Below are 27458 nucleotides of genomic sequence, written 5' to 3' on the forward strand. Positions count from 1 at the left end.
TTGGTACCGCACATATTTACCGTGGTTCAGCAGTTCAGGCGATAAGGGAGGGAGCGGCTCTGGCTGTATATTGGACCTTTATCCCGGAGCTGCAAGGCACGGGGGGTGGGATGGGAGAGTCCTGGCTCCTCGGGCATGCTCAGCTTGTGCATCAGCTCTGCATGCAGGCAGGGCAAAGGAAGGAAAAGGGGCAGGGGTGCTGTCCTGTGCTGCCGGTGCCCGGTCAAGGCCTATGTGTCTCTGTGTGCCATCACTTTGCCAAATAAGCCCCACACCTGGGCTGAGCTCCAGGGATGTGAGAGGAGGGAGGGAGACACAGCCCTGATCTCCAAATTAATTTTATTTTAATAAAAAATGAGGAGCTGGGGTTCTGCCTCGACCCAGGCTCCTACCCTAGAAGAGTCCTTTGTCCTTCTTGAGCTTCTGTTGTTTCCACAAGGGAAGGTTGCCGAAGGCAGAGCGATTCATGCCGAAAACAGCCTGGAAGTCCTCGTCTGAGAGATGGGCCTGGGGAAGGAGAGAGGAGGCTGAGCTAAAGCAGGGGGCAGCTTCCCCTGTTTCCCACCCCAGCAGTTCCCCAGCCTTCTCTCACCTCCTTCCTGCTGGGGTCTACACCCTTTGGCAGGTCCTCGGCTGAGGTGTTCACCAGCACATTCAGGGGGAAGATCTCCAGCTTGGAGGGGACGAGGGTGGTGGAGGCGGTGAAGACCTCTTGCGTGGATGTGAGCACCTGAACGGGGGAGCAGGGTCACATCAGGGGCTGCCCCAGGGATGGAGGCACCAGGTTGGCTCCAGGTGTCCCCTCACTTGGGGGTCTCTCCTTGCACTTGCCAAGGGAGGGAGGGGCTTTCTGTGCCCCCTCCCAGCCTGGCTGCCCCTCTTCTCGTGCCACTTACTGAGGTGAGCTGCCCGAGACTACTCTCATCGCCCAGCTCGGCTCTCAGCGTCTCGTAGGATTTCCTGTCCTGGGAAGGGGACAAAAGTGCTCAGCCCCTCAGCATGGGCTGGGGTCAGGCCAACTGCTGCCCACACTGCCAAGATGCTTCCTGGGGCCAGACCCACACCCAGGAACGTCTGCAAAGGGCCCCCCAGGTATTTCAAACACCCTCAATGACTCACAGCCCAGTTGAGAGGGTCCCAGGCATGGAACCAGCCGGTGAAGGTGGGGGGCTCATAACCCTGCTTCACCACAATGATGGGGGTTTCGGGGTCACGCCCACTGGGGTGGGTCCGCAGGTACTCCTGTGCCATCACCGCTGCTGCCTCCTTCTCTGACTCATTGGCTCCATTTCCAATCCAGAAGAAAACCTGCAGTGAGGTTACCATGTCCACTACTGGGGTGAGATTGAAGCCCTCTGGGGCCATGCCCAATCTATGGTTGGAGGCACACAGGATCTGTCCACGGGGAAGGACACTGGGAGTCTGTCCTCAGCAACCCCTGGAGCAGAGGGCTGGAAAAAAAACATTATGGGGCCACGGATATGGGGGTTTCCAGCCTCCTATCCTCGCCCCTCTGGCTGCTTCAAGTCCTCCACCACTCCCCACCCAACACCCCTCCAGAACATCAGTTTGTGGGATCAGTGGTGTGTCTGCCACTCCATGGCCCCCCAGCTCACCTGGTCCCAGGCATCCAGCAGGTAAACATCACTCTCCTCCAGGTCATCCTGGGTGAAGTCTATGATCTCCGTGGCTAAGAAGGTGCCTGTCTTGTTGGAGCACTCAAAGAGTCGGGGGGACACAGAGGGGTTCTCCTCCTGCAGCCTGACAGGAGGCAGCATGGTGGTAGGAATAAGGCTCATCCTCCTTGGGGCCTGGTGGCCCATCTTACCCCTCAGGGTGAGTAGGGACAAGACTGGTACCTCTTGCTGTTGGCGTACTGGGACTTGCCCCCTAGGGCCAGCCAGAACTCAGGTGGCTCCTGTCCCTCTGCAATCACTGGCTTCTCCGTCTTGGAGATTATATCGGCCACAGTCTTGCCCATCTCACGTTCATCCCCACTGCAGCCCTGCCAAGCAAGTGCAGTTGCTCCATCACTGGCCCCAGTCAAGGAGGAGGGAATATTTCTCTTGGGGGTGCCCAGCAATACCCACCTTCCCATACCAGAGGTAGCAGGTGCTGGGGGTTTTGAGCACAAAGACATCATTGGAGTTGAGGGAGGAGGCACGGACAGGCACCTCAAAGGCCTTGGTGTTGTACTCATTGGTGCCATGCACGTGGAAGAGGCGGGTGGAGGGTGTGGGCTCCGTGCTGCCCGCCCGTGAGGTACCACCCTGGGGGACAGGGACAGGAGGTCACCACCAGTGCCACAGGCTCACCCGCCTGCCCACACCCCCACAGCCCCGTGCTCACCGCGTACACCACCATCCTGCCCTTGAAGATGGCCATCAGGTGGGCCGGCTCCTTGCCCATGGTGACACGGATCTGCACGGGCTCATTGTTGTACTTCTGGTCCAAGGCAACAGTCAGGTAGGCAGAGGCAGCCAGTTCATCCGTGGTGGCTTGGCGGCCCTGGGCAGGGCAGAGCGGTACTCAGCAACATCACAGCCCCCTCTTCCCTCTTGGGAAGAGGGAACCCTCGTGCTGTTCCCATGGGGTAATGTGTAGGGGCAGAATAGCCCTGGCCCCCACCCACGGGTCAGGGACCTGGAGGTCTCACCTGCCAGAGGTAGATGATGCGGTTCACCTTGGACCCCACAGAATAGGTGTAGAGCACCACGTAGCAGTCCCCGCCATAGAAATGGCCCAGCCACTTCTTCTCTACAGGCACCAGCTCGTTGTTCTCCACACGCCAGACCTGGTGGGACAGGGACGTACTGTTGTCAGGGCTGGTGCATCCCCCTGCCCTGCAGATCCTGAACCCCATGGCATCCCCTGGTGTAGAACAGGGGGTACCCAAGAGGGTCCTGCATTCTTCCCAGACTACCCTACCTCCACCTCCCCAGATCCATCATCCACCATCTTCTGCTGGGCGGCCATCTGGGGCTTGGCGTGCAGTGTGGTGGCATCAAACTTCACCTGCTCCACCTTGGCTGCAGGGAAGGGCAGAGGGGTGAGCTAAATCCCACTGGCTTTGGGGGCCCACAGCCCCTACATCCCAAAGCAAGGAGTTCTGCTGTGTCAGAAGGAGACACTCACCCACTTTGCCCACAGTGTAGGTCTTGCCCAACCCACTGCTCTGGTTAGGAACAGTCCATTTTTGGAAGAGCTGCCTAAAGATGGTTGACTCAGACCCGTCATTCTCTGTCTCCACGCTGGTGCTGGCTGGGTAGTTCTTGGCTTTGATGAAGCCCTGGGGTGATCCGAACACGGAATGGGGTCATGGGGGGCCTGGTATCCCCGGAAGGAGCCCGGCTATCCCATCATCAACCCCTAACTCAACACCCACCAGCGCCCTGCTCATCGCCTCCTGCTTTTCCTCCTTGTTGGCGTTCTTGCCCTTCCACACAAAGATCTTGAGACCTCCTTGATCAAGGATGTAGCAGTCCTTAGAGAGGGGACAACAGCAGAAATTGGGACTTTGGGCAACTTTAACCTTAAAAAGCTGATTGGGTTGGCAATTTTGAAGGGTTAAAGCTTCCAGGGAATTTGGGCACTCCCAAGCATCCCATGGGTCAACACACCTCATGCAGGAGCATGTCTTGAGTTAGAGGTCGAAATGCTACCTCCTGAATGACCAGGCTCCCACTCTGATTGGAGATGCTGACAGGAGAAAAAGAGAGGATGGAGGGGTTAGAAACCAGGTTGGAAAAACCCATCCCCATGCCCATTTTGGGTGGCAGGGTTTGGTGGGGGTATCCCCTCCGCATCCTGTTCACCACCCAGATTGTGGCACAGGTGATGCCCAGGGACACTCTTGCCCTGCCATGGTGGCAATCTGGTTTGTAGCTTGCCCTACCATGTAGCTCCCTCATGGCCACAAGGAGGGACAAAGGGGTGTCAGGTGTGATGGTGCCACCCAGGAACATTGCTGCCATATGCAAAGGTGACACTTGCACGAGCACCTCTCCAGGGGGTTCCAAACCTGTCAGTACCAGGCACTCCTCTCGCTCAAAATGCACTCAAAGGACCTATCCCCACCCCTGCTGTGACCTTGACGCCTCTTGGTGGCTGTCCATGTGGATGGGAGTTGTGGGACATAGCAGAGATAGGTGCTGGGTCCCTCTGGCATCCCGCGAAATGCCCCCGTGGGTAACCCATGCCCAGAAACTCACTGGTAGAGCTTGAGGGAGGACTTGAGGATCTGGTCCACTTTATCATCAGGGATGGCTGGCTGAATATCCCTCTTCTCACCCAGCACATGTGTGAGGACCTTCATGAGCTCTGGCGAGGCACTCTCGTTCTCACCGTCCACGATGCCCACCTGGGCACGGCCTCCACGTTCCCGGTCCCGGATGTCCTTGGCCAGGGTCATTGCCTGCACCCAGGGGAGAAGGGGTAAGCCCAGATCAGAGAGGGGGTGGCTGGTCACCCCCATTCCTCCAGGAGGGGACCCTGGGACCCCCTGGCCATACCCTTAGCCTCTCATTTCGGTTGCTCTCAGGGCCGTTCCACTGGATGATGAGCTGCCCCAGGTCCAACAGGAACACGTCGCCCCGGTTGAAGCTTTTCCAGTTCATCTCCACCTGCAGCAGGATGAGATTGGGAGGAGTGGGTGTCAAGCAGCACGATACCTGGGTATCCACAGCTTTACAGCCCCTGCCTGCCCTCACTCAGTGCTGATACCCCCAGCCTATATTCCTCCTCCCTACCTCTAGAGAGGCTTTTTGAGGTGCGGCTGCTCCTGAGGCAAGGCAGCATCATCCTGCACCCACTTTTGTCTCCAGCCTGAGGGCAGCTGTGTCAGGGGAAGCTCTGGCCTGATCCTGATCCCAAACATCATGTCTGCACAGAGGCTGATGGCTGGGGACTCCCCACATCCCATAACTCACCTCTCCCGCTGTCACATTCTTCTTGCCCTTCACATGCAGAAGGCGCTGGATGTTGTAGGTATTTGTCTCCACGTGCTTCATGCCTGAGGCCACTCCACCCTTCTTATAGCTGGGGTGAGTACAGACATAGTGTCAGCCCTGGGTGCCCCCTCCTCACTCCAGTGGGGTCCCCTTCCCACCCACATGGGCAATGGCTGGAACATGACCAGCTCCAGATCCTCCTCCTACCTTTCACATCCCACTGGGACAGGGCTGTTCCCATCCCCACTGAGGGTGTCCCCACAAGGCACATGCAGAGGACCCCTCCCCGCTGCCACCCACTGCGGGATTGGGTCCCTGGGGATGAGTGACATACACAAGTCCCTGCTTGAAGTAGGCACGGAAGGTCTCGCTCTCGTGTCCCTGGACCTCGCGGTGCTGCACGGCCACTGAGCCCAGGTGATCATCCATCTGGGTGGTGTAGATGGCAGCTGCCCCCTGCTCATCCTGGCTCGACTCCTTGCCCAGCCAGTAGTGGATGTCGTAGGTGAAGCCACTCCCAGACTTGCGTGTCTGCAGGACACCAGTCCCCACTAGAAGAGCCCCTGTGTCCCCAGGCCATTCTTGGCCACAGACACTCCTCCCTGCACCCCAGTCCCCCCAGGGCAGAGCCCATTCCCAGTTCCCCGTGTGGCCCCTGACTGCCCTACCGACAGCAGAACGTAGCAATCCCCCTCATAGAAGTTGCCGTAGCTTTTGGTGGGCACTGGCACCATCTCCATGTTCTGCAGAAGAAAGGGAGACATCAGCCCTGGTGGGAAATCCCCCACCCCACCCCCATGCACCCCACTGCCCCCAGGCCCAGAACCTCGGGGAGTTTAGCTCTGGATGCTGCACTGAGACCCCCAAAAAGAGGCACTGAGTACACAAAGGGAGGATCTTCCCTCACAGAGACTCCCCCAAGCAGCCCAGTGATGGGTGCCCAGGCTGTGCCCCCGTCCCCACCTCGATTCGCCATATCTGGATGCCCGGCGTGGTCTTGTTGAGCGTCCTGGTGACTTTGCCGCTGAGCTCCACCATGGTGACAGGTACCACAGACAAGGGGACCTGCCAGCATCAGTAACACCCTTGTTAATGGCAGGCAGTGTCATCAAGAGCTGGGACACAGCCAGCCTGCTGTGCCATCTGCTTCCCTGCCCACTCTGCAGACAACCCAGCCGGAGCTACACAGGATGAGGGAAACCCTGGCACTGAAGTGTCAGGGCTGTGGGCACACAAACAGGGCTGCTATCCCCTCAGCTGAGCTGGCACTGCAGCCACAGCTCCATGCCAGGGTCCAGGGTGGACAGGAGCATAAGTGCCCCAGTGCCCTGCCCTGCACCCAAGCGAGGGACAGGGCTGTGCAGGGCACCCACAGCGCAGCGGCTGCAGCTGGGTGACACCGCTGTGCAGTGGCCTGTTCCTCCCCACGACCAGCAGGAACCAGCCCTGCTCAGCCTTGTCCTGGCATGGCTTGGCACAAAGTGGCACAGCACGACATGGCCACTGCTAGTGCCCTTACACACACACACGTGCACAGTGTGCAAGCACACTGCCTGCTTCAGACCCCCCACTTCCAAACCCCCCACCGGATCCATGCCCCCCCAGGGAGGGCACATCCTTGCCCCATAGAGGTGCTGAGACTGCCAGGGCTCGGCCCTGGTGCTGCCGAGGTTGCCCACAGCCATCTCTGCCAGGCTGGCAGTGCTCTCCGCAAGTGGGCAGAGGGGCCAGACAGCCTGTCAGGCAAAGGCCCTGCTGTGCCCTGGCTGGTGGCTGGCAGGGAGAGCTGCTGGTGTTGCCCTATAAACACCCGCATCCCATCCCTCAGATCCAGGGGTTAGTATCCCCCCAAGTGCAGCGCCAAGGTGGGGCATGGGTGGGTCCCCAAGCCCCATGCCCAGGCCACCCCAGTGCCAGGAGTAATGGTGGCCATGGGATGTGCTGTCCACCCCATGCCCACCCTCCGTCCCCTCACCCCACCCCAGCTCCTCACCTTCACCACAGAGCTGGGCACAGGTGAACCTACCTAGGTGGAGTGCTCAGGTGCCAGCACCCAGGAGACCTTTGTTCCTTCATGGCCCAGCCTATATTTGCCATATAAGGGCAGGAACAGCCCAGAGTCAAGGTCCCCATGGCCCTCCAAGACTTTGTGGCACCTGAGAGCCCCGTTACTCATAGGGTGTTGCCCCCCAAGGTGCTACTGCACCCTGTCCAAGGGTTTGCTGTGCCTATGCTGGTGCCTCCCTAAGCCTGTTCCTCTTTTGGCCCTTGGCATTGAGCCCATGGTGACTTTTTTTTTGCCCCTCACCAAAAAGTTCCCCAGTGATAGCAAGGGGCTGGACCAGGACACATGAGCATCAGCCACAAACACAGAGGTGCCCTGATGCCTCGGGGATGTGCTTTACCACTGTTCTTCACTCCCCAGACCGCAAAATCCCCCAAAAAAACCTCTTGGCCATGGAGCACTACAAGCATGGCAATGGGGTTTTTTTGGTGCCTTCTCCCTTCCAAAAACGTTCCCCAAAGTGATACCAATGCAGCACCATCTTCCTGGAGCATCCCCTTTTCACTCCCTACCTGGGCACATCAGTACCCTGCCCATGGGACTGTCTCAAGGCCATGCCACACCTCAGCTGGAGGCCAGATCCCTGCTCACTCCCAGCTTTGCCTCCTCGCACTGGGAGGTCTCCACAGACCCAAGGTCCCCTTGGGGATGGGAAGGAGGTACAGGGATGGGACACAGATCTAGGGTTTGGAGGGACAGGACAGAGCATAGGGTGGTGGCACAGCTAAGCCCTATGATCTGTCCCCTGCCTCCATGCCTCGGTCCCAAAGGTTGGTACCTGATGATGCCCTTGATGTTGGCAGGGAGGAGACTGAAGTCCTGCCCAGTAGCTCCTAGACCCGAAGGTGGTTTTGGGGAATGAACAGGGGGTACCATAAAGGTGAAGGGCGAGGCACCAGCAGCAGGCAGGTCCCCAGGCTTCCTGTCTGCTCTTATCTCTTCCCCAGCCCTGCGGGATTGCCGCGGCTTTATCTCAGCTGCCCTGCTGAGCCAGCACCCCTGGCCACAAGTGCCAGGGGCATCCTGCACCCTGCTGTCATCCCAGCACCAGCCCTGGGCTGCTGTGAGCCCCAAATCCTGACGGTCCCCCTTCCAAGGATCCCCAAAGTGATGACAATGGGCTGAACTGGCACAGGGGGCAGGTCAGCCACAAACAAGGGGGAGCCCCAATAGCACAGGGATGGGCTCTGCTCTTGCCCTCCACTCCCCTGGCCCCCCAACCCTCCTAACCATGCCACCCAGTCCCCATGGGACCCTTACCTGGGTTCAGAACCCCCGGTGGGGGTGAGGGCCTGACTTTTGGGTGGGGTGTAACACCGGGGTGGTCGGTCTCCACTCGGTGGCCGTGTCCCAGGGCCGAGTCCGTCGGTGTGGCACAGGGGTGGGAGACCCCACGCCAGCCCCAGCAGGCCCATCCCCTCTCCGGGGCCTCCCAGCCGGGTCACTAATGAACTCAGTAATTAGTGCAGCCATCAGGGAGGACAGAGACTTCGTTAATGAGGGGAGGCACAGGGCCAATGAGGGCATGGGGGGGCGGGCAGCTAAGAGACCCCCACCTCTCCCCCAGCAACCCAGTGCCTGTATGTTGGCAGCAGGCTGCCTGGGGAGCAGGGGGGGGCATCACAAGTCTCCCCCAAGGGCTCTCCAGTCAAATAAGGCTGGATACATGGAGTAAACTGAAGCCCCAAAGCTGGGGAGGGGGGGTGTACAGATTCCATGGTAAATTTACCCCCTCCTTGTTAAGGGACAGGATACCCAACCCCATGGCACCAGGGACCTTTTCCCAGGAGGAGGGGGAAGGAATTAGGATGGAGGTGCCAGGGCAGCCTGAGGGGGCTGCCCTGGAACGTGAGGGTGTCCCCTTGGCACCAGGCAAGGAGTGACATCTCAACCTGGCAACGCAAAGGTGCTCCCCCAGCACTGACCTACATCCCCCCTTCCCAGGGGATTTAGGGGATCCCAGAGGCTCCCTGTCCTCCCACTTTGCACAGCCACTAGTGACACACACATGACAGGAGCCCATGCCCACACATGTACACGCACAGGACTCCCCTTTCCAAGATGGTTTGACAGCTTTAATCACATGAAGGCACTTGGATCTGGTACCCGAGCCCTCCCCAGCCCCCCCATGCCGCCTCTGCACCTCCCCGGACCCCCCCAAGGGTGCCCAGCACAGAGGCTGTGCTCCTTGGGTGCTGCAGCACCCACAGGTATTTGCTGGGCAGCGGCTGCGCTGGTGCCGTTTGACTTGTCTAGTGTAAAGTGCTGAGTTCAACCCTCCTGGAGGGGCGGGATGAGGCCCGGGGCTGGTGGGGATCCAGCGGGTGCGCTGCACCACCCCCTACCCCACCCCCGGCCACGGGGCAGGGGTCGAGGCAGGGGTCGAGGCAGGGGTGTGGGCGGGGCTGGGGGGACCCCCGCTTGCCCCCAGCACCAGGATAAGGGCAGTGCCAGCAGGAGCCAGCTGAACAGCACCGGAAAGCTAAAACCCCTCCCCCCAAATACTGTCCCATTCCCTTTGCTGGCACAGCGGTAAAAAGGCACCCATGATTTTTTGGGAAACCGTTGTTTTCCCCTCTAAAAAAGTATGAGGCATTGTCCATATTGTGACGTTAAAAAAGGCTGGGTTGAGCTCAGCCCCCTCCTAAAACCCCTCCCTGAGAGCCCCCAGCCCCTCAAGGCTGGGGGACACCCTGGCACCAGTCCAACCCCACTGGGGTCAGGGTAACCCCCGGCTATGGGGAAGGTGGGGGGCTGCAGTGCCCCCCACCCCTATCCCAGCTGGGGGACTGGGGCAAGGCTAGGGTGGGCACACTAAGGCTGGTATGGGGGTCCGTCCCTCCTAGGAGTGGCAGCCTTTGGCGAAGCTGCAAATGGATGGGGAGGAGTGTGTGCCCCCCACAGGGGAGGTGACCCCCCCGCTGGTGACCGGAGTGGCTCCCACTGACACAGTGTAACTGCAGATGGGGGGAGGCCCCAACAGCAAGGGAAGAAACTGAGGTTGGAGGAGGGGAGTTAAGAGCCCCCCCAGGCACAGCCCTTGCAGAGCTAAGGGGGCCACAGAGACACAGTGTTCCAAGGCACATGGGGGGCATTTGTGCCCAGCGGCTCAACCCTGAGGCCAGGCTGCCTCCCCAAAACACACCCCCTATGTGGGGGGGCAGGAGAAGGCACGAGGGTGGGCAAGGACACGCCCCCCATGAGGTGATCAGCTGCACGCAGGGCAGAGTTAAGGGTATGGTGGTAGCCCTATGCACCAACACTAAGACTCCCCCATTTCTGGAGGGTGACAAGGTGTTACAAACTGTCCCATAACCCCTGCAGATAGGGGCCAAAGGCCACCAGGCTCCCAGCAGGAAGCGCCTGGATAGAGGGATCTAGTCCCCCCAAAGGCAGTGGAAAACAGCAGCTGCTGATCCCCCCCTCCCCACTCAGGGGGACATGGAAGGGAAAAGGACCTGAGAACCGTTTTGGGGAGGGGGGACACAGGTTGGGGGAGGGTAGGGGCTGGACATTGTGGGAGGATGGGACCCCCCTAACAGGTCCTCAGCACAGCAAGGCAGGTCACCCACAGCCCTCCTTTTCTGTGAGAAGGGGGACACTCAGCTCCCCAGCAGGGGCACCCACATCTCCCATCACCAGCAGGCAGGGAGGTCACCTGGGCCCACTGGGGCTGGGGAGGACAATAGGGGGCACACTAGGACCCCCCTCTCCCCCAAAATAAGGCACCTGGCTCCCCCGGTGGTGCCCCCTGGCAGCACCCGGCGGGGTGGGGGGACCATTAGCTGTTAGTCCGCTGCTTCTTGAGCACTGCGTACACGTCCTCCACCTTGCTGAGCCTCTCGAAGAAGGGCAGCAGGTCCAGCAGCTCCGTGTCTGCCATGTTATCAAACCAGGAAGCCACCGGCACCTGCAGGTGGCACAGCGGACTGAGAGAGGGTCCCCTGGCACCTCCCCTCTGTGCCACACCTGGCGTTACCCTGGGGGTACATACAGCGTTATCAGGGTGGAAGATGTAGGATGCGGGTGAGTTGTCCACGATGATGATCCGGCGCAGGTCACGGCCCAGGCGGCTCAGGTCCTTCACGTAGTTGCCACGATGGAAGACACAGGATTCACGGAAAAGCCGTGCCCGGAAAGCCCCCCATTTATCCAGCAGGTCAGCCACGGGGTCTGCGTACTACAGGCGTGAGACAGGTGTCACACTGGGCCACACCACGCCACCCTGCCCACCCCACAGTGACAACAACATCCAGCTCTCCAATGGTGTCAGGTCCCGCCGTGCCTCAGTTTCCCTGGCCACCGCCTTGGAGAGGCAGGCAGGGAGACTGCCCCAAGCTGGCGCTGCCTGCAGGCATGCAGGGGACAAGGGGCTGGCAATGCCTTGCAGGCAAGGGGAGCTGTGCCACCCAAGGGGTGTGTGGGAAGGGGGTGTGATGGCAGGGGCACCCACCTTGGCCAGGCTGGCAGTGAAGAGCACACACTCGAAGAGCTCGCCCATGCGCTGCAGGAACTCGTCCACGTGTGGCCGCTTGAGCACGTACACCTGTGGGCACGGGGCAGAGGGCAGCGCCTCCGGCACCGGCCACCCGGCCCCTCTCAGCACCACCACCCACCCCAGGGGACACCCACGAGTGGCTCCCTGATGAGGAAGGGGAGCAAGAGGGCTGCGTGCACCTCATGCAGTGGGGGCTGCCCTGTGTGGGCTGGGGGATGCTGTGGCCCCACAGGGATGTCTGAGGTGAAGCATCTGGCCGGCTCCAGAGCCAAGTAACCGAGAACAGGCTGACTGCCCAGATCACAGCCTATCCTGGATTACTTGAACCCGGGGCTGGCCACTGCAGGAGAGCATTGCGCCAGCACCCCCCTCGCCTCCCTGCCCTGTGGGAAGAGGGGTACTTGCCTCTGCCCCCCAAGGTGCCAGTGCTAGCACCCTGACACCCCAATTACGCCTCAGTGCAGGACACTGGGATGGCTCTTAGTCCCCAGGGAGGGGGAATGATGCCCCCTCCCACTAGGCACCCACCCCACCATTACCTGGTGCATGATGCCATCGATTTCCACAGGAATGATGAAGTCGGCATTGTTCACCGGCTGGGGAAGGGCACAGCAGGGTCAGCGCTGGGCAGGCACCACCTGCCCAAATGCTGCCTGCCCTATGCCCATCACGAATCCCTACCAGCCCTACAACCCCCTTAGAGGGACACCCCATCTATCCCAACCAGGCTGTGCTGGGCATCACTTTGTGGTGAAGAGGGTGGTAGAAGAGGCAGGGGGGTACAGGGCAGGAGATGTGAGTGGGACAGGGTGTCCCCCACCTTGAAGGAGCTGTGCACCAGTGTCTCATCCAGGTCGATGACCACGCAGAGCTTGCTGGCGTCCTGCGGCTTGATCTCAGGCAGGAGGTGTTTGACAGCAGCCTGCACCAGGGGGGCACAGAGGGTCAGTGGAGGGGCAAGGGGGTGGGCACGGGAAGTGACCACGCCGCTATCCTGGCTGCACAGGGGAGGCACAGGGGATGGGCAGCCCAGTGCTAGGCTGGGGGTGCAGGGTTACCTTAGGCAGGGCCCCATTCTCCTCCACCAGCAGTGGGGCACCAGTGGTGCCGGTGCAGGGCTCCCCTTCATCGTGGCACAGGCAGCAGAAGAGGGACTGGAGGATGCTGCGACTCCGTGGTTTTTTGGCAGGTGTCTGGGTACCTGCAGGAGGGCGGGAGAGGGGTGAGAAGCACCCCAGGGGTACCCCCAGCACGGGGTGGGGAGGCAGGTGAGACAGGTTTGGGTGTTGCCCTGGACCCCCCCGCGTCCTTATCAGCCCCTGGCACTCATCCAGCTGCCCTTCCCGCCCCACCAAGCAGTGGCGCCAGGACAGCACCAGGGACGCCAAAGTTTGGCGACCACCACAATGTTTGGTGACCACTCACAGCCCCTCACCCACTCCATGAGTGCCCCCTGTGAGCCCTCCCTGCGTGGCTGGAGACCCTACACCTGCAGCAGGGGCTCAGCCCGGAGGTCCCCAAGGTCCCACAGACCCCCGGCCGGAGGGACATAGGGGCGGGGCCTCCTCCGGGGGCGGGGCTTACGGTTCTCCTTTGTCCCGCCCCCAGACAACTCCCTGTTCCCATTGGCCGCCTCGAGCGGAGCCGAGGCGAGGAGCCAATCCGGGCGCAGCGCCCGCCCCGGGGCGCCGTTCCCGCGGTCCCCATTGGCGGATCGCGGGGAAACTGAGGCACGGGGGCCGCTCCGCCTGCCCCGGGGGCAGCGCGGCTGCCCCGGCCCCGGCCCACCGGGTCCTGCCGCAGCCCGGCCGGGACCCCGCGGGGCGGGAGCTCCCCACTGTGGACGGGGCTTGTTCTCACTTTCGCTCCTCCCCGCCCTGGAAGCTCCCCAGGCCGGCGGGCAGCGGGACGGGCAGCGCTCCCCGCCAGACCCCTCCGCGGGGCCGAGGGGGATGAGGCGCCGGGACGCAGCGGGAGTGCCCAGCACTCGGCTCCCTGCCTGCCTCAGTTTCCCACGGGCGCTGCGCGCACCGCCCGCCCGGCCCCGGGGGGAAACAGCGCAGACGCTCCGAGCAGCGCCCCGAGCCTTCCAGGGGCACCCTGGGGATTTGGGGAGGCCGGAGGAGCCGGAGCACGGCCCCTCGCCCCCAGGCGGGTGCAGACAGCCCCGCTGGCTCTGAGCCGCAGCCCCAGCGCATCTCCCCAGCTCTGGGCAGCGGGATGCACGGGGGCGGGCTGAGGCGGCCCGCAGCTCATCACACCCTCCGGGAGCAGCCCCCGCAGGCCCCCAGTCCCCTCCCCCGCCGGGGACTTCCCCTTCCCTCTTCCATGCTGGAGTGGGGGAATCCCCCGCGTTACCTTTCTCCTGCAGTGGGGCGCTCCCTCCTCCCTGCTAACCTGGGCGATGATGGACTGGTGCTCCATGGGCGCCGGGGAGAGGGTGGGAGGGGCGGCCCCCGGCGCGGCTCCCGTGGGGAGGCGGGGCGGGGGCCGGCGGCGGCGCGGGGCGGCGGGCGCGGGAGCGGCGCCGCGGAGGAAACTTTGTTACAACATGGAGTTTCCTCCGCCCGGGCTGGGGCTGCAAACATGGATCCCGGGCGCGGTTTCAAGGAACCCCTTAAAAGGGCAACGACGCGGGGGGGGCCCTCCTCCTTCCTCCCGGCACCCGCCCCGCTGGGGAGGAGCGGGGGGGTCCTCGCTGAGCCTCCACCGGAGTGGCTGGTGGGCTGTGGTTTGGCTGGATAGGACCCCCATCCCTGCGCCATGGTGGTCGCGCGGGGGTCTCCGACACCCCGCCGGGTTCCTCCACACTTCCTCGCCCCGACTCAGAATGGAGAGAAGAATGAGTTCTGCTGTCACTCCTAGTCAACTGGCAGCCCTGGGGAAAAGATGCCCCTGCAGCTCTGCTGGGCATATAAGCCGCCCCCTCCTTTCTCCATGCCGCGTTTCTCCTGGAGCGGAGACCACTGGACTAGTGGCTCCAGGCTGGGGGGTCCTTGGCCACCTGTGATGTCGGCTTTTTAACAGGTTGGAGAGTTTATCTCCCGTTTCTCGGTGACATCCCCCCGAGGGCACGTCCCCCATTGTCAGGGAAGGCCAGCGGTAGGACGCAACAGGTGCTGGGGGGCTGCACCAAAAACCGCGGGTCTTTTCCTATTGTTTCCCTTTTCTCCTGTAATTCTCCAATTATTTGGGCAATTAGTAAGTTAATAATAATACTTATACTTTACCTTGCAATTCCTTCCTTTTTGCTTTTAGGAATAGCGGGGCTTTCCTAGGCGCTCTCCAAAAAGCGCCTGCCTCCCAAATGCGACATTCTCCAGCCTCAGCCCCCTCCCCCCGCAAGCCCTGTAGGGCCCTGCCGGGGCAGCACCGCACCGCCGTGTCCCCCCAGGCAGCGTCCGGCCCTCGGGGGTTCCTAGCCTGTCACGGTCACTTCCCTCGCCATCTCGATGGCTCCGTCAGCGCTACCCTGGGATTACAGCAGATTGGAAATTTCCCATTGAATTCGTTCAAAGTCTTTCCACCTCTCTCACCTGAAGTTTGGGAACTTCAGAAGCTGAGATCGCTCTTTCCGGCCCTGGACAGATCTGGGGCACCGGCGATGCTGGCAGCGGCACACCCCGGGTACCGCTCTGCCCCGGAGCAGGTGGTGAGAGCAGCCTCTGGGAAGCGCGGTTGGGAGGGGACCTGTCCACCCTTCCAGCGTGGGGCACAAGGGGATGCAAAAGTCACCCACAGGTGACCTAACTGGGAAATGGGGTCCAGCACTGGGAGGTCTCCCACAGAGAATTGGGATGCTGTGGGGCTGGCGGGACTCTTGCAATGCAAAACCCGGTTCACACCTGCGGTCCCCACGCTCCTGGCTCCACGTGTAGCATCCCGACACCACGAGCCACCGGCAAGCTGTGGCAGGGACTGGGCTGCTCCTGGGAACCAGGACACCGCATCCTGCCACCTCCTCCGCCGGCTCTGACAGCGGGCAGCACTCACACCTCCGTTTCAATGCCCCTCCCGTGCTGGGCAGGGAGGCAGCCCACTTCACTCCATGCCAGGTGCTCAGCACTGCCCATCCACCTGGCAGCAAGAAGTGGAAAAAAGAAGCTGTGCTTCCTCCTCTTTCTATTTTGGCCTGACCTGTGTGTTCCTTTATGCCAGATGGAGCTACACCGGATGCCTACCTCATCCCCAGCGGCTGCCGGGGCTGGGCTGGGCTGCTGGAGAATGCTGCTTGCAGGGGGGACAGCTGCAGAGGCCACACATTGCAGGACTCCTGTCCCTTTGGCCACATTCTCCTCTTTCCTCCCTGCTGAACCTTGACAAACCCTGCCTATCGTCAATGCAAGTAGGAAAGTCTCTTGGCCAATGCAGCAGCAGCTGGAGTGTCGTTTCTAACTCCCCTGCCTGCTCAGGGGCAGATTGGGCAGCTGGGGAGCTCAGGAGGATGCTGTCCCCATCCTGGGGCTGTGGGAGATTGGGGACAGTAGCATTGTTCAGGCTGCAGCCACAGAGCAGAAAAGGCCTATGCTGTCACCAATCAGGCACTGAATGACCCCTCTGTGCCACCTAACTGTCCCCAGTCTGGGGTCCCGGATACTGTCTCCTGTTCTCTCAGCTCTCCGTGGCTCTGGGAGCTCTGCCCCACCAAGTGCTGCCCCGTGGCCAGGGGGCCACAGTGGGGTCCTGGAGTGGGACACCTCCTGCTGAGAGCTGTGTGAAGGCAGGTGCCCCCGGGATGGGGGATACCCGGGGCTGAGGGTCCCACCTGGAGAAGAACAAACCCCCACAGGCACAGCCCTGCTCCCCAAACGAGCCATGGGGCTGGCCCCTGCACCCACAAACCCTAGTTCCCCTCAGCCTTATGCCCGCTAAGGACCACCCTGATGTCCTCTGCCTTTGGTGGTCTCTAGCCCTGGGCATATAAACCCTGGGCAAAGGGAGTCTCCATCAATCACCGTGGTTAGGGCAACAATCCCTACTCCTCCTCCCGCGACTGGGGTCGGCTGCACCCTTTGAGTCGGGGGCTCCCCCGCCTTTCGGTGGGCCCCACAGCCTTGGCTCCTCCTTCAAGCAGCCAGAGGCCGGGCCAACGCGGAGGCGGCGAGGGGTCACCGCCCCACCCCGGCTGCCATCGCCCTTTTAAGGAAGGGGAAATTCTTCACATAAACAAGCGCGGCCCCCGGGAGCGGAGGTGGGGGGGGGTCCCTTCCCGGAGTGGGGGGCATCGGGGCGGGGGGGAATGTTCGGCCCCCCAAATCCCCTCTCCACCTCCCGGCCGGCGTGGATCGAGAAGCGGGATTTTTGGGGTGTGTGGGGGTGCTCGGGAGAAGGGGGAGCCTTGAAACAGCCAGGGAGCGTCTCACAAGTGCGGGCCGCGGCGGGGGGCGAAGCGCGGTGGGACCCCCCGCCGTGAGGGACCGGGGCAGGGGGCGACGGCCACCCCCGGGGAGGGCCCAGGCGGCCCCGCATCCGCATCCGGCGGTATCGGCAGGCGGGAAACGGGGCATCCGGGGCGGGGAGGGCGCGGTGGGACCCCCCCCACCGCTCCGCTCCCCCCCCGGGGGAATGCAAAGGGCTGGCGCTGAGCCCCCCTCCGCCCCTACGGCCACGCGTAGGCGACCTCGCCCGGGGCAGAGGGGCCGTCCTCGGGATACAGGGGGGGCGAAAGGGTCCCCAGCCCGCCCCGGGGCCGCGCAGCAGCAGCGAGACCGAAGCCGGACTACAAACACGCCATTTATCAGCCGCCCCCCTGTCCCCGAGTTTCGGAGCCCCCCGCGGGGCTGGAGCCGGTCCCTGGGCTCGCCCCGCCGTTGGTGGGGGTGGTTATCGGTCCCAGGCGGTGATTAGCGGTCCCCAGCGGTGATTAGCGGTCCCCGGCGGTAATTAGCGGTCTCGGGGGCCGACGGTTCCCGGCATTAACGAGCAAGGGAGGTCTCCGACGCGGCTCATTCACGGAAGCGTCTGTGCCAAGGGATGGGGGCACCTCCCGCTGCTATTCCCCCCGCCCCCGCTCGCATCCAGCCTGGACCAGCACCCCTGAATTGGGGGAAGAGGGGGCTGGGCTCTGAAAACTTGAGGGGAGGTCTGTCCGGGTGTTAACCCCTTTGTTGCTGGGTGCATCTCTGGCCAGAACATCATCCCCGGCCTTGGAGTGTCAGCAAATCAGTGCCGGTGCGAGGAGGCAGGTACGGGGTGACAGTGAGCACGGACGGGCTCGGTCACCGGGTCCCTGTCAGGGGTGACAGGTCGAGGGTGACACCGAAATTGAAGCGGCTGTGGTGGCCCCGGGCCAGGAACCGGGCTCCATGTGCGATGCTACATGTCCAGATCTGCAGGGGCAAAGAGGGCAGATCAATGGGCACCCGCCAGGGACACTGTCCCCACCCATCCCGGGTGCCAGCCCTACCAAGTAGGCGACGAAAGCCACGTAGGCAGCCAGCAGCAGGCCCAGGGGGATGTGGTACTCCAGGCCCTGCAGTGTCGGCAGAAAGTCCACCACAAAGTAGATGTTGATGGCACAGACCAGCCCCGTGATGAGGGTCATCAGCACCTTCCCTGGGCTGAGGGCAGAGCAGTGGGCATCAGCACCAGGGCAGGGCCCCCACCCCCTGTGCCACTGTGCACAGTCGGCTGTGGAAACTGGGTTTGTAGGTGAGCAGGACCCCAACTGGGACATCTCTGCACTGTACAGCTATATTTCACTCCCACCCCAGGGTTCTCAGTGTGGGCTTTGGCCATCCTCCAAATCCAGGGCTGGCAGTGCCAGGAAGATGCTGAGGACCCAGGGGTGGCCAAGGAGCCAGATGTGGCATTGAGAGAAGGATGGAGAGGGTGATGATGGAGTCTGTCCCACTCTGTCTGCCCTGGGCAGGTGGGAATGAACACACCCCTCCAACGTCCATACACTAATTGCCCCTGTGGCACGGTTGAAGGGGCTAGGATGGGCCAAAGGGACAGGCCTGCAGCAGGAGTGCCCCACTCTGCCCCCCTCTGTGCCTCCCCTTGCCCTGGCACTCACAGGCTGTTGGTGAAGTCCTGCATGAGCGGGTGCAGGCTGGTGAAGGTGAGGACAGGCAGGACAGCGAAGGGCAGCTGGAAGGAGAGGGGGATGAAGGAGGTATGGCCATCAGGCTGGGGTGTTGGGGCAGGTGATGCCTTCCCACCCCCTTACCAGGATGCTCTGCAGGACGTTGAGCAGGTCATTCATGCCCGTGAGGTGGCTGACATCCTTGAAAGCGGCCACGAAAACGGTGGGTAGGATGGCAAAGGAGCGGGTGAAGAGCACCCGGGCGAAGCGAGACCAGCGGAGCTGCAGGAAACCCTGAGGCACGGCAAAACGTGCACCCTCGCAGTGCCTGAGGCACCCTGTCAGGGCCTTCCCCAGACACTGGCTGGGAGGAACACGGGGGGAATTGCCCCCTTCTCTGTGCTGACCGGGCCCTTGCAGGGCTGCGGGGCCCCACTAGGTGTCAGCTCCGGCTCATTAACAGAGGATCTAATTAGGGAAGCACTGCGTGGGGCATCACAGAGTGTCACAGGGGCGGGGGTGGTCATGCAGAGAAGTGGGTGGACACTCTTCCCATCCCACCTCCTGGGGACCAGGGACACTGGTGCTAGCAAGCTGCCACCCACCAGGTGGGAAGTGCTCCATGCCCCGCTCCCCGCAGGAATGGGGGGCAATTAACACTTCTCAATACTCATCAGGGGAATGTGCTGCCTATAGAACCTCCCACCCAGGGCCCACATGTGATTCCCCTGCTCCCAGCTGCTCCGTGCGGGAGCAAGGGCCAAGATCTCTGTCTCTCACCTCCATGACGAACTGCCCTGCATAAGTCCCAGTCATTGTGGAGCTCTGTCCTGCTGCCAGGATCCCAATGGCCCAGATGTACAATGCCACTGCCCCGAAATAGCAGCCCAGGATGACGCCCTGTGTGGGGACAATCCAGTGGGCACCCCAAAGTGTCCCCCACCCCAGGCATCCCCATCAGCTTCCAGCTTTTCAGTGGGATTGCAGCAGTCCCCAGCCCCAGGGGTCAGTGTGGGGAGTGATGTGTCCCCCAAATGGGAATGGATTCTCACTGGGCACAGCCTGGTGCCACTCACCCCCTGGTAGATATCCACAGAGACTGTCTCGTTGTTGTCAGGGAAGATGCCGGCATAGTGGCTGATGCTGCTGTTGATGCACTTGTTGTGCTGCAAGGCATGGCAGGCACAAGCGTGACAGCCACCCAGTGACCCCACAGACACGGAGGACCCCCCACACCCATGTCTCAGAGAATACCCATTCTCCAAGGGATGATTGCCCTGCCCATCTCCACAGCTGGGCACAGCCGTCACCTCCCTGTGGGCACAAGGTGACACTCACCACATCCTTGTTTCGCTGGTGGTAGAAAGCCTCACCAAAGACAGCCATGACGAAGAGGTTGATGAGGAAGGAGACAAAGAGGGCCAGGCAGGACTCAGTCAGGAAATACATGTTGGCCTCCTGCACTGCCTCCTTCTTGGACCGGTCGATTGCCCGCGTCTGGGCACGGCAGTGACATGGGTGTCACAGGGTCAGTGGAGCACCCCTGTCATGCAGCCAGGACCAGCTGGTCCCCACCAAGTGTCCCCCCACTGGGGGGGTGCAGCACCCACGGCAGTATCTTGGTCTCACCTTGACCAAGGAGGAGTGGAGGAAGATGTTATGGGGCATAATGATGGCACCAACAATGCCCACGGCCTGCAGCAGCTCCTCTCGCCCACAGCCCGGGCAGTAGGGCAGGAAAATGCCCTTCAGCACCTTCACCTGCACTGGCCTCACCACCACGTACTGGGGATCAGTGAGAATGGGCACTGTGAGCTGCCAGCCTCCTGCTGCAGGCTGGTACCAGTGGGGACACCCCACATGGGGGCCCCTTGCTAGTACCCTGCAGCAAAAGGGTTGTCCCCAGCTTCCCCCTTCACCTCGTAGCCAAAGGTCAGGGCCATGATGGTGATGAGGAGGCCAAAGAAAGCCTCCAGTTTGCGGAGCCCTAGAGGGGTCAAGAGATGGGGTGGGACAGAACAGGGGACACCGTTGTCACATTGGCACCAGGGCTGCCTGGGTAACCCCATCCACCCACCCTGGCACTCACCGTACTTATCAAGGAAGAGGAATAAGAGGGTGTCTGCAATGGTGATGAGGACCCCACCCCAGAGGGGAATGCTGCAGGATGGCAAGGGGGGATTAGATACATGCCCCTCTGTGGTGTGGGGCCGTGGAGGAGGCTGGGGCATCTGCATGGGGAGGCTCACCGGCCAGCTGAGAGGAGGCTGAAAGCAATGGCCGTCCCGATCACCTCCTGCATGTCAGAGCCGATGATGGCGATCTCCATCATGAGCCAGAGCAGCACACGGGGCATCTGGAAGGGCCAGGGCACCATGAGGTGTCTGAGCCCACAGTGTGGCTTGGCCCTGAGTGAGCTGGCACAGCATCCTGGGTGGAAATCCCTGTCCCCAGGCTGTGGCAGGCCACCCAGAACAACATGTGAACCCCAGGAGACCCCTCTCAGTTTCTCACATGGCAATCTCAGGACGAAAGATGAATGCTGAATCTCAGCCTGCACCCCCATCCCCATCTCTGCCCCAGTGGGAGTGGAGGATAGGACCCAGCTGTCTGGAGATGATGCTTCGAGAGGGGAGGGGGGGGCGAGGCGGAGGGATGCATCTCCTTTTGGGGGCCGGTCATTCAGCCAACATCTGCGTGCTCGTTTCCCCCACCAGCAGAACCCTGCCGCCTAAAAGGGACCCCGTTCTTCTCTCCTCCTTAGCCATGTGATCCCTCCCCTCGAGCCCACCCAGTTTCCTGCCCCAACTCGCCCAGGCTCGCACCGCGGAACCGCGTCTCGGCTGCGAGTCGCTGCCCTGACGCCTGGGCTCACCCCCGCGGGGGACGCTCTCAGATGTCCCCAGGTCGGACCAGGACATTGAGGTAGCTCCCCACCCCGGGCTCCTGTACTGCAGGGGCGTGGGCACCAGATGGGGGGCACTAGGGCTTAGGGGGCTTTGGGGAGCCCCTGGGAGAGGCAGGGCTCTCGCACCATCTTCCTACTCCCCTCCAGCTCCCCAGTTCCCTGCTAGGACTGTCACCAGCCCAAGCGCAAGGTCCCCTCAGACTGTGATCTCAGGGGGCTCCCCGTGGCTGCTCACCTTGGGATAATAGAGGTAGCAAATCTCACCCAGGTCCTTCCCAGTCACCACGCCCAGCCGGATGGCCAGGCGCTGGCACAGCAGCCCCAGGACGGTGGCCCACAGCAGCACCCACAGCAGCTGGGAAGGTAGGAAGGAGGGAGGGAGGCAACAGGGACTGGGTACTGGCCAGGATCCGGCCGCCCGGGGGTCCCCAGCTCAACCAGCCCAGGGAATGCAAGGAAGAGAGGAGTGGAAGTGATCTCCCAGCCAGTCAGAGGGGTGCCCTCTGGCACCCCTGGGTGCCCTACCACAGTGCCAAGGGCCCCCCCTGTGCTTCCCACTCCCGGGCTGGGGAAGCCGGCAGCCGTGGCACTTGGGCGGCCGTTGGCACGGGAGAGGTTACGAAACCCGTGCCTGCTTCCTGATCCCAGAGTCAGGGGGCCCAGGGCTCACCTTGAACCCCGCCACCGCTCCGCACTGCAGGTCCGACTCCACGTTGCCCGGGTCCAGGTAGGCAATGCTCATGAGGAAGCCGGGACCGGTGAAAGCCCAGAGTTTCTTAAAGCTGAACCCCGGCTGGGACAAGGCAGCAAGTCAGAGCCAGGAGCTCCTCTTCAAAACCAGTGTCTCCTGGTTGCACATCCAGTCCCCTTTAGCCCAGTGCTGCCCACACGCGTGCATTTGGCACGTGGAGAGCATTTCTCTAACAGTTTGGAGAGGGGGAACTGCTGCTCCCAGTCTCTCTCTGTTAGCAGTAGTGCTGGAGGGGCTGTGAGCCCCTCCATCCCACACAGGGACAGGTTGGACAGTGATTTGCAAGGGGGTCGCAGGGTTGTCAGACACTGTTAATTGCATCCCGTGGGATCCTGCTGCAAAGAAAGCTCTGCTTTCTCCACCCCTCCTGATAGGGGAACCCTATTCCTTCCCCCTTCTGTGTTCTACTACCCCAGGACAGGGATGGGAAGATTGGTGGGGTGCAGGCAGCCTGGGGAGCCCCACTGGGCTCACCCATGGGTGGCCAAGGAGGTATGTGAGCAGGGGTGATTCCTATGGCTGGATAGCTCCTCATACCATGCCTCAGTTTCTCCATCTGCAAAAATAGGTCTGGAAACACTCAGATTTGCCCGAGGCAGGTCTGGGGATGCTGAGGGCATATTCCCAGGGCATGGCCAAGACACAGCTCCCCCGCTGTGGTGGCCCTTTGCCTTCCCACCTCCAGCTTCCTGCAGCACTGGACCCTGCCCCATCTTCCCACCCTCAGACAGAGGTGCCAGCCTGGCAGCACCTACCCCGCTGCCCTTGGGGATGCTGATGAGCTCATCCAGGTAGGTCTGGTCCTGAGTGCCAGGGTGCTTCCTGCCAGTGCTGTAACTCTGCACTTGGCCGTGGTTCAGGGACCCGGCGAGGCCTGGTGGGGCAAGGAAAAGGAGGAGGAGAGTTGGCAGCCTGACAGGGAGACAAGGACATTGGTGGACTGGCAGCCCTGGCACTAGCTTCCTCCAGTCCCACCTGACCCTGCTTGGTGAGCCCCCTGAGGTACAAGCACCATTTTTCCAAGGGGGCCATGAGGGTGGTTATATGGGATCTGTCAGTGGCTACCCAAAGGGGTCAGATGCCACCTCTAGCTCAGGTGTCCCTAAATGCTTGCTCCCAGCCCAGTCTTCACCAGTCCAAGAACCAAGTGTGTTTCTGGACAGGAGGGGTTCCTGCTCAGGGTCCTGCTGTTGGGTGGGCATGGAGTGGGGACAAGAGGCTTGTACTGGTCCTAATCCCCCCTCCCCAGCCCACCCACATCCTGGGAATGTGATTGAATCACAGGTGGACTTGGGGGAACAGAGGATGGGGCAGAGGGGGAATCCAGGACAGGCTTGGGGGGACAGTGCCCACTGGTGGATGGAGCAGAACCAGGGATCCCGGAGCAGAAGAAAGGGGGTCTAGGGGAGTAAAGGACGCACAAGGGGACCCAAGTTTTGTGAGGCTCACCTGGTTCCAGCAATGCCATAGCTGGGGCTGATCCAGACGTGCTGCTGGGGCACCCTGATCCTAACACTGGGTGCAGTGCCTGCCGCCCAGCTTTTAAAGGACCCTCCCAACTGCCCCCCCCCGAGGAGGAGAGGAGGAGGATAGGAGAAGGAAGTGTTCCTTCCCTACCCGCTGACCTGGGTAGGGAAAGGGCCCCTGGCTGTTGGGGGCTGGGTGCTATGAATGTGCACAGTCTCAGTTCTCACCCTGTGCCAAGAGGCCCCTTTGATCCTCTTTGCCACGCACACACACGTGCATGCACAAGGCACCCACACCAGGAGCGTGGGAGCATCGATGGTGTGTCACCCTCCATCACATGCCAGGGTTCCTGCTCCTTTGGGGGTTAGGGGGACAGGGGACAGTTTCCCACAGAGTGGGAAGGGAGGGCTGGCCACAGGGGAGTAGGGGAAATGCCATAGGAGTGGGAACGAGGAGGAAGCAGGCATGTGTTGCACAAGCAGATCAAAATGCACCCTCAGCTGCTGGGGGAAGCACCCAGCTCTGCGGTACAGGGTGCTTACATCACCCTTGAGTGCGGGTACCTTCACTCCAAAGATGGGGTGCCAGTGTTGCTGCACTGTCAAGCTGTGCCAGCAAAAGTGGGGACCTCATCCCCAGGACCCTTGTGGCTGAGGAGGTGGAAGGGGGAGCACCTCAGGTGCTCCCATGGGTACCTGGTTAGTTTCAGCTGCTTCTCTGGGGCACCCATCTTCCATCCAGGCTGTGCCCCACAGAGAGGTGGGCAAGGAGTCTACACATGGGGTGGTGGTGGGGATGTGAGCCTGGCCCTGCTCCAGGGTATGCCCCAGGCACCCCCCAGGCAACCCCCACCCTAAGCCCTAAGGGCTAGAACAGCTGAGAGGAGGGCAGGGTCCCACCCAGATGGCATGGTGGGGCTTTAGCACACAACTCAGGACCACCTGCTCTCCCTGACCCTCAGTTTCCCCAAAGCAAACAAGACTGCAACAGGCAGTATTGGCAGCTTTATTCCCCGTTAGCTGGAGGGTGGTCAGGTGGGGAGCTGGGGAGAGGGCTGCCAGACCCAGTGGAGGCAAAGGGGATATCGATGGGCCGCTGGTGGGTGAAGAATTCTGCGGCAAAGGAGAGGGGGTCATGGGGCTGCCGGAGCAGCAAGGCCTGAAGGAAGTCAGACAGCAGTGCCCGGACCTCAGGGTGCTGCTGGAGGTAGACAGCATGGGATAGTTGCAGCTCCTCCTGCAGCAAGATGGGTGTGGTGGGCATGGACACACATATCCCCCTGGACACTGTGCCACGGTGAGTGGGACAGGGTATCTGGGTCCTTTCCCACACATAAGAAGGTGTGAGGGAGGATGCTGGCCAGTCTGCCCCCCACAGTGTGCCCCCTGGGCACACCCAGGGAGACCCTGCTGGGGACTGTCCACCCATCTCACCTTCCTGTCCAGGAACCAGGAGCAGAGCTGCATGTCCTCCTCCCAGTTCAGGGGCTCTTTGGGGAAGGGGAGCTGGAGCTCAAACCCACCTGGCAGCAGAAAGGCAGTGCAGGGTGTTCCCCACTCAGCTGTCGGACAGTGGGCAGGGGCTGCCTGTGCTGGAGGGCACAAGTCTCCCTGCCCCAGTACCTGACTTGCTGAGGACGGACTCATCCTGCAGAAGCATCAGCGTTGGGGAGCCAACCTGCATCATCCGAACCAAACGCCTGTAGAGGGGAGAGCCCATGAAGTCCCCATACTGGGTCCCTGCCAGACTGGCAAGGCTGGGGGTGCCCCCAGTCAGACCCTCACGCTTACCCGTTGGGGAGGAAGCTGCTCTGCCAGACAGTGGAGACGCCTGTGCTGGTGTGCATGGCTCGCTCCATCACAAACACCTCCGTCTCTGCAGAGCCCACTGCCTGACGCTGGATGCCCAGGGCAGACTGGGAGGGGCACAGCCAGAGGTCACGCTTGTCTTAGAGTCCCCCCTGCCTCCAGGTGCCATCCCTATGCCTCTCCTCCCCATGCTGTCAACCACATTCTGCCCACGCCACACTCCCACGTCCCACATCCCACCCTGGCACTCCCAACCTGAGCAAGACCTCCCAACCCCACAGGTCCCCCTGGCTGTGGCTCACGTAGCTGGAGGTGCAGAGGTGGCCCTCGGTGTCGATGGCTGGGAAGACGAGGCCGGGGGGCACTGTGTGCCGGCGTGCCAGCACCCGCAGCAGCAGGAGGCTGGCACCCTCCAGCAGCAGCCCCCGCAGCTCGGCCTGGCTGTAGGAGAAGCTCTGGCACTGTGGCTCTGCCTGTGGAGAGACCTGGCCACCTCATGGGAAAGCCACAGCCCCAGTGATGTCAGGGACAGCAACCCCCAGAGCCTGGGGCACCCCTGGTGAGACAGGCCAGCTGTGCTGAGACAGGCCAGCTGTGCTCCCCCCTCCCAAGATGTGACCCATGTGGGGGGCAGACTGCAGAGATCTCCTGCCCTCAGCCTCACCTCTCCCTCCTGGAGGGTCTTTGTGACAGTCATCCCATGCTGGTGGCTCACCATGTGGGTGCTCTTCTCTGTGGGGTGTGGTTTGAGCTGTGGGAGGGGTGGAGGGTAGAGCCAGGGCACCTCTTTCTCTAAGGTGGCACACCCCAGCACTGCTTTCAGTCAGGGTACCACATCAGAAGCATTGTGGGAAACTCCCTGCCCCAACTTCCACCCAGAGTAGGGAATGGGGACCAGGCTGGTGGGACAGAGCTGGAGTCTGAGCGTGGGAGGGGACATCAGACTGCCCACAGTGGCCTTGCATGAGGCATATCCCCAGAGGGCACCACTGCAGGGGACATCCCAGGGCAGGGGGCAGGCCATGGGGAAGGGGACATGCCACCACCACTACCACATCAGTCACCTCCAAGCACTCCTGCTCCTCCTGCTCCAGGGTCTCCAGCTGTGGGGTCACATAGGCTGGCAAAGCAAAGCCATGCTCAGCCAATGCTGCTAGCACTGTCCCATTCCTAGCCCTGGGGGCTGGTGAGACAGGGATGCTCCAGTGCTGAGGTGGGAGGGACACCCAAAGTCACCCCTGGCTCACCTTTGAGGGTGCTGGAGGCAGGTACACCATCCCGCGAGCCTCGGAACCTGGCTTGCACCAGGATGCAGTTCCGCACTGGTTCACCTTCCCGCTTGTAGGGTGCCCACTGGGCTGCCATCCACCACTGGCCCTCTGCCTTGTCCCTTGGCGGGTCCCCCACACCCACCACCGCCAGCGTCTCGGCGAACAGGCAGTGCTCCAGCTCCTTCAGCCCTGCACGGAGGGACAGTCAGCCCTGCCCAGAGGAATGGTCACCCCTTCCCCGAGTGACCATCGTGACAATCACCCCTGCCCAGGGCCTCTCTCTGCCTCATTTCCCCTCCCCGCAGGTTGGGCCGAGCCCCTCACCCTTTATCCTGCTCAAGTCCCCACTATCCATCCCTCTCCTGCCGGACGCGGTGCCCCCCATCTCCCGCACCGACGACCCCCAGGGCACGGCGTGTGAGGGACAAAGGGGAGGCTGGAGGGGGCACTCACCGATGAGGCTCAGGAATTCGGCAGCCGTGTCCGTGAGGGCCGGGTTCTCCTGCCCGCTCTCCATGCCTCGCCTGGGGGCTCCTACTGCCGGACCCTCAGGTGAGGGGGCGGCGTGGCCCCCTCGAACCGCGGTACCCGTCCACGCGTGAGCCCGGGGGGGAGCAGAGCAGCCCCCGGCCCCTGTCACCCCCCGCCCGCCCCCGCCCCGCCGGGCCGGCCCCGGGCCCCCGACGCCTCACCGTCTCCAAGGCAACGGCCTGG

General features: G+C 62.2%; 4 protein-coding genes across 7 annotated transcripts; all 4 read right to left on the reverse strand.

Annotated features, from left to right (window-relative positions):
* Window positions 1-322: 322 nt before the first annotated feature.
* VIL1 (villin 1) lies at window positions 323-9106 on the reverse strand. 2 transcript variants are annotated; one of them, XM_050339978.1, is made up of 20 exons: window positions 8275-9104; window positions 5913-6014; window positions 5618-5692; window positions 5284-5480; window positions 4929-5037; window positions 4512-4622; window positions 4212-4414; window positions 3621-3699; window positions 3386-3484; window positions 3136-3289; window positions 2929-3029; window positions 2657-2794; window positions 2350-2508; window positions 2091-2270; window positions 1860-2005; window positions 1617-1761; window positions 1120-1308; window positions 897-965; window positions 593-730; window positions 323-507 (listed from the first exon to the last, which is right to left on the reverse strand). In XM_050339978.1, the coding sequence occupies exons 2-20, from the start codon at window positions 5985-5987 to the stop codon at window positions 394-396; spliced, it is 2481 nt and encodes an 826-aa protein (XP_050195935.1). In that variant the 5' UTR covers window positions 5988-6014; window positions 8275-9104; the 3' UTR covers window positions 323-393. The 2 variants fall into 2 exon arrangements, with proteins under 2 accessions (XP_050195935.1, XP_050195936.1); XM_050339979.1 differs by lacking the exons at window positions 323-507; window positions 593-730; window positions 897-965; window positions 1120-1308 and adding an exon at window positions 1319-1451 and having other exon boundaries at window positions 8275-9106.
* A 438-nt stretch (window positions 9107-9544) lies between these two features.
* Window positions 9545-13936, reverse strand: CTDSP1 (CTD small phosphatase 1). The gene is given in 8 exon segments (XM_050339980.1): window positions 9545-10924; window positions 11009-11194; window positions 11468-11560; window positions 12052-12108; window positions 12333-12434; window positions 12571-12713; window positions 13871-13894; window positions 13897-13936. Coding segments are annotated over 8 exon segments (774 nt in total). The 3' UTR covers window positions 9545-10795.
* A 3364-nt stretch (window positions 13937-17300) lies between these two features.
* SLC11A1 (solute carrier family 11 member 1) lies at window positions 17301-23887 on the reverse strand. 2 transcript variants are annotated; one of them, XM_050339764.1, is made up of 15 exons: window positions 23648-23887; window positions 22954-23072; window positions 22118-22240; window positions 21683-21802; window positions 20789-20895; window positions 20629-20699; window positions 20459-20526; window positions 20169-20324; window positions 19878-20036; window positions 19616-19705; window positions 19320-19439; window positions 18684-18833; window positions 18531-18604; window positions 17919-18072; window positions 17301-17841 (listed from the first exon to the last, which is right to left on the reverse strand). In XM_050339764.1, exons 1-15 carry the CDS (start codon window positions 23664-23666, stop codon window positions 17731-17733), a joined length of 1641 nt encoding a protein of 546 aa, XP_050195721.1. In that variant the 5' UTR covers window positions 23667-23887; the 3' UTR covers window positions 17301-17730. The 2 variants fall into 2 exon arrangements, with proteins under 2 accessions (XP_050195721.1, XP_050195719.1); XM_050339762.1 differs by lacking the exon at window positions 17919-18072 and having other exon boundaries at window positions 23648-23736.
* Window positions 23888-24660: 773 nt separating this feature from the next.
* On the reverse strand, window positions 24661-27373 carry CATIP (ciliogenesis associated TTC17 interacting protein). 2 transcript variants are annotated; one of them, XM_050339270.1, is made up of 9 exons: window positions 27198-27373; window positions 26721-26933; window positions 26538-26593; window positions 26138-26224; window positions 25776-25946; window positions 25456-25580; window positions 25288-25364; window positions 25099-25187; window positions 24661-24901 (listed from the first exon to the last, which is right to left on the reverse strand). In XM_050339270.1, the coding sequence occupies exons 1-9, from the start codon at window positions 27259-27261 to the stop codon at window positions 24671-24673; spliced, it is 1113 nt and encodes a 370-aa protein (XP_050195227.1). In that variant the 5' UTR covers window positions 27262-27373; the 3' UTR covers window positions 24661-24670. The 2 variants fall into 2 exon arrangements, with proteins under 2 accessions (XP_050195227.1, XP_050195229.1); XM_050339272.1 differs by lacking the exon at window positions 25776-25946 and having other exon boundaries at window positions 27198-27372.
* Between the last annotated feature and the right edge of the window lie 85 nt (window positions 27374-27458).

Source organism: Myiozetetes cayanensis, unplaced genomic scaffold (assembly GCF_022539395.1).
Source record: "Myiozetetes cayanensis isolate MyiCay16 unplaced genomic scaffold, myiCay2020 scf9, whole genome shotgun sequence".
Taxonomy (NCBI): domain Eukaryota; kingdom Metazoa; phylum Chordata; class Aves; order Passeriformes; family Tyrannidae; genus Myiozetetes; species Myiozetetes cayanensis.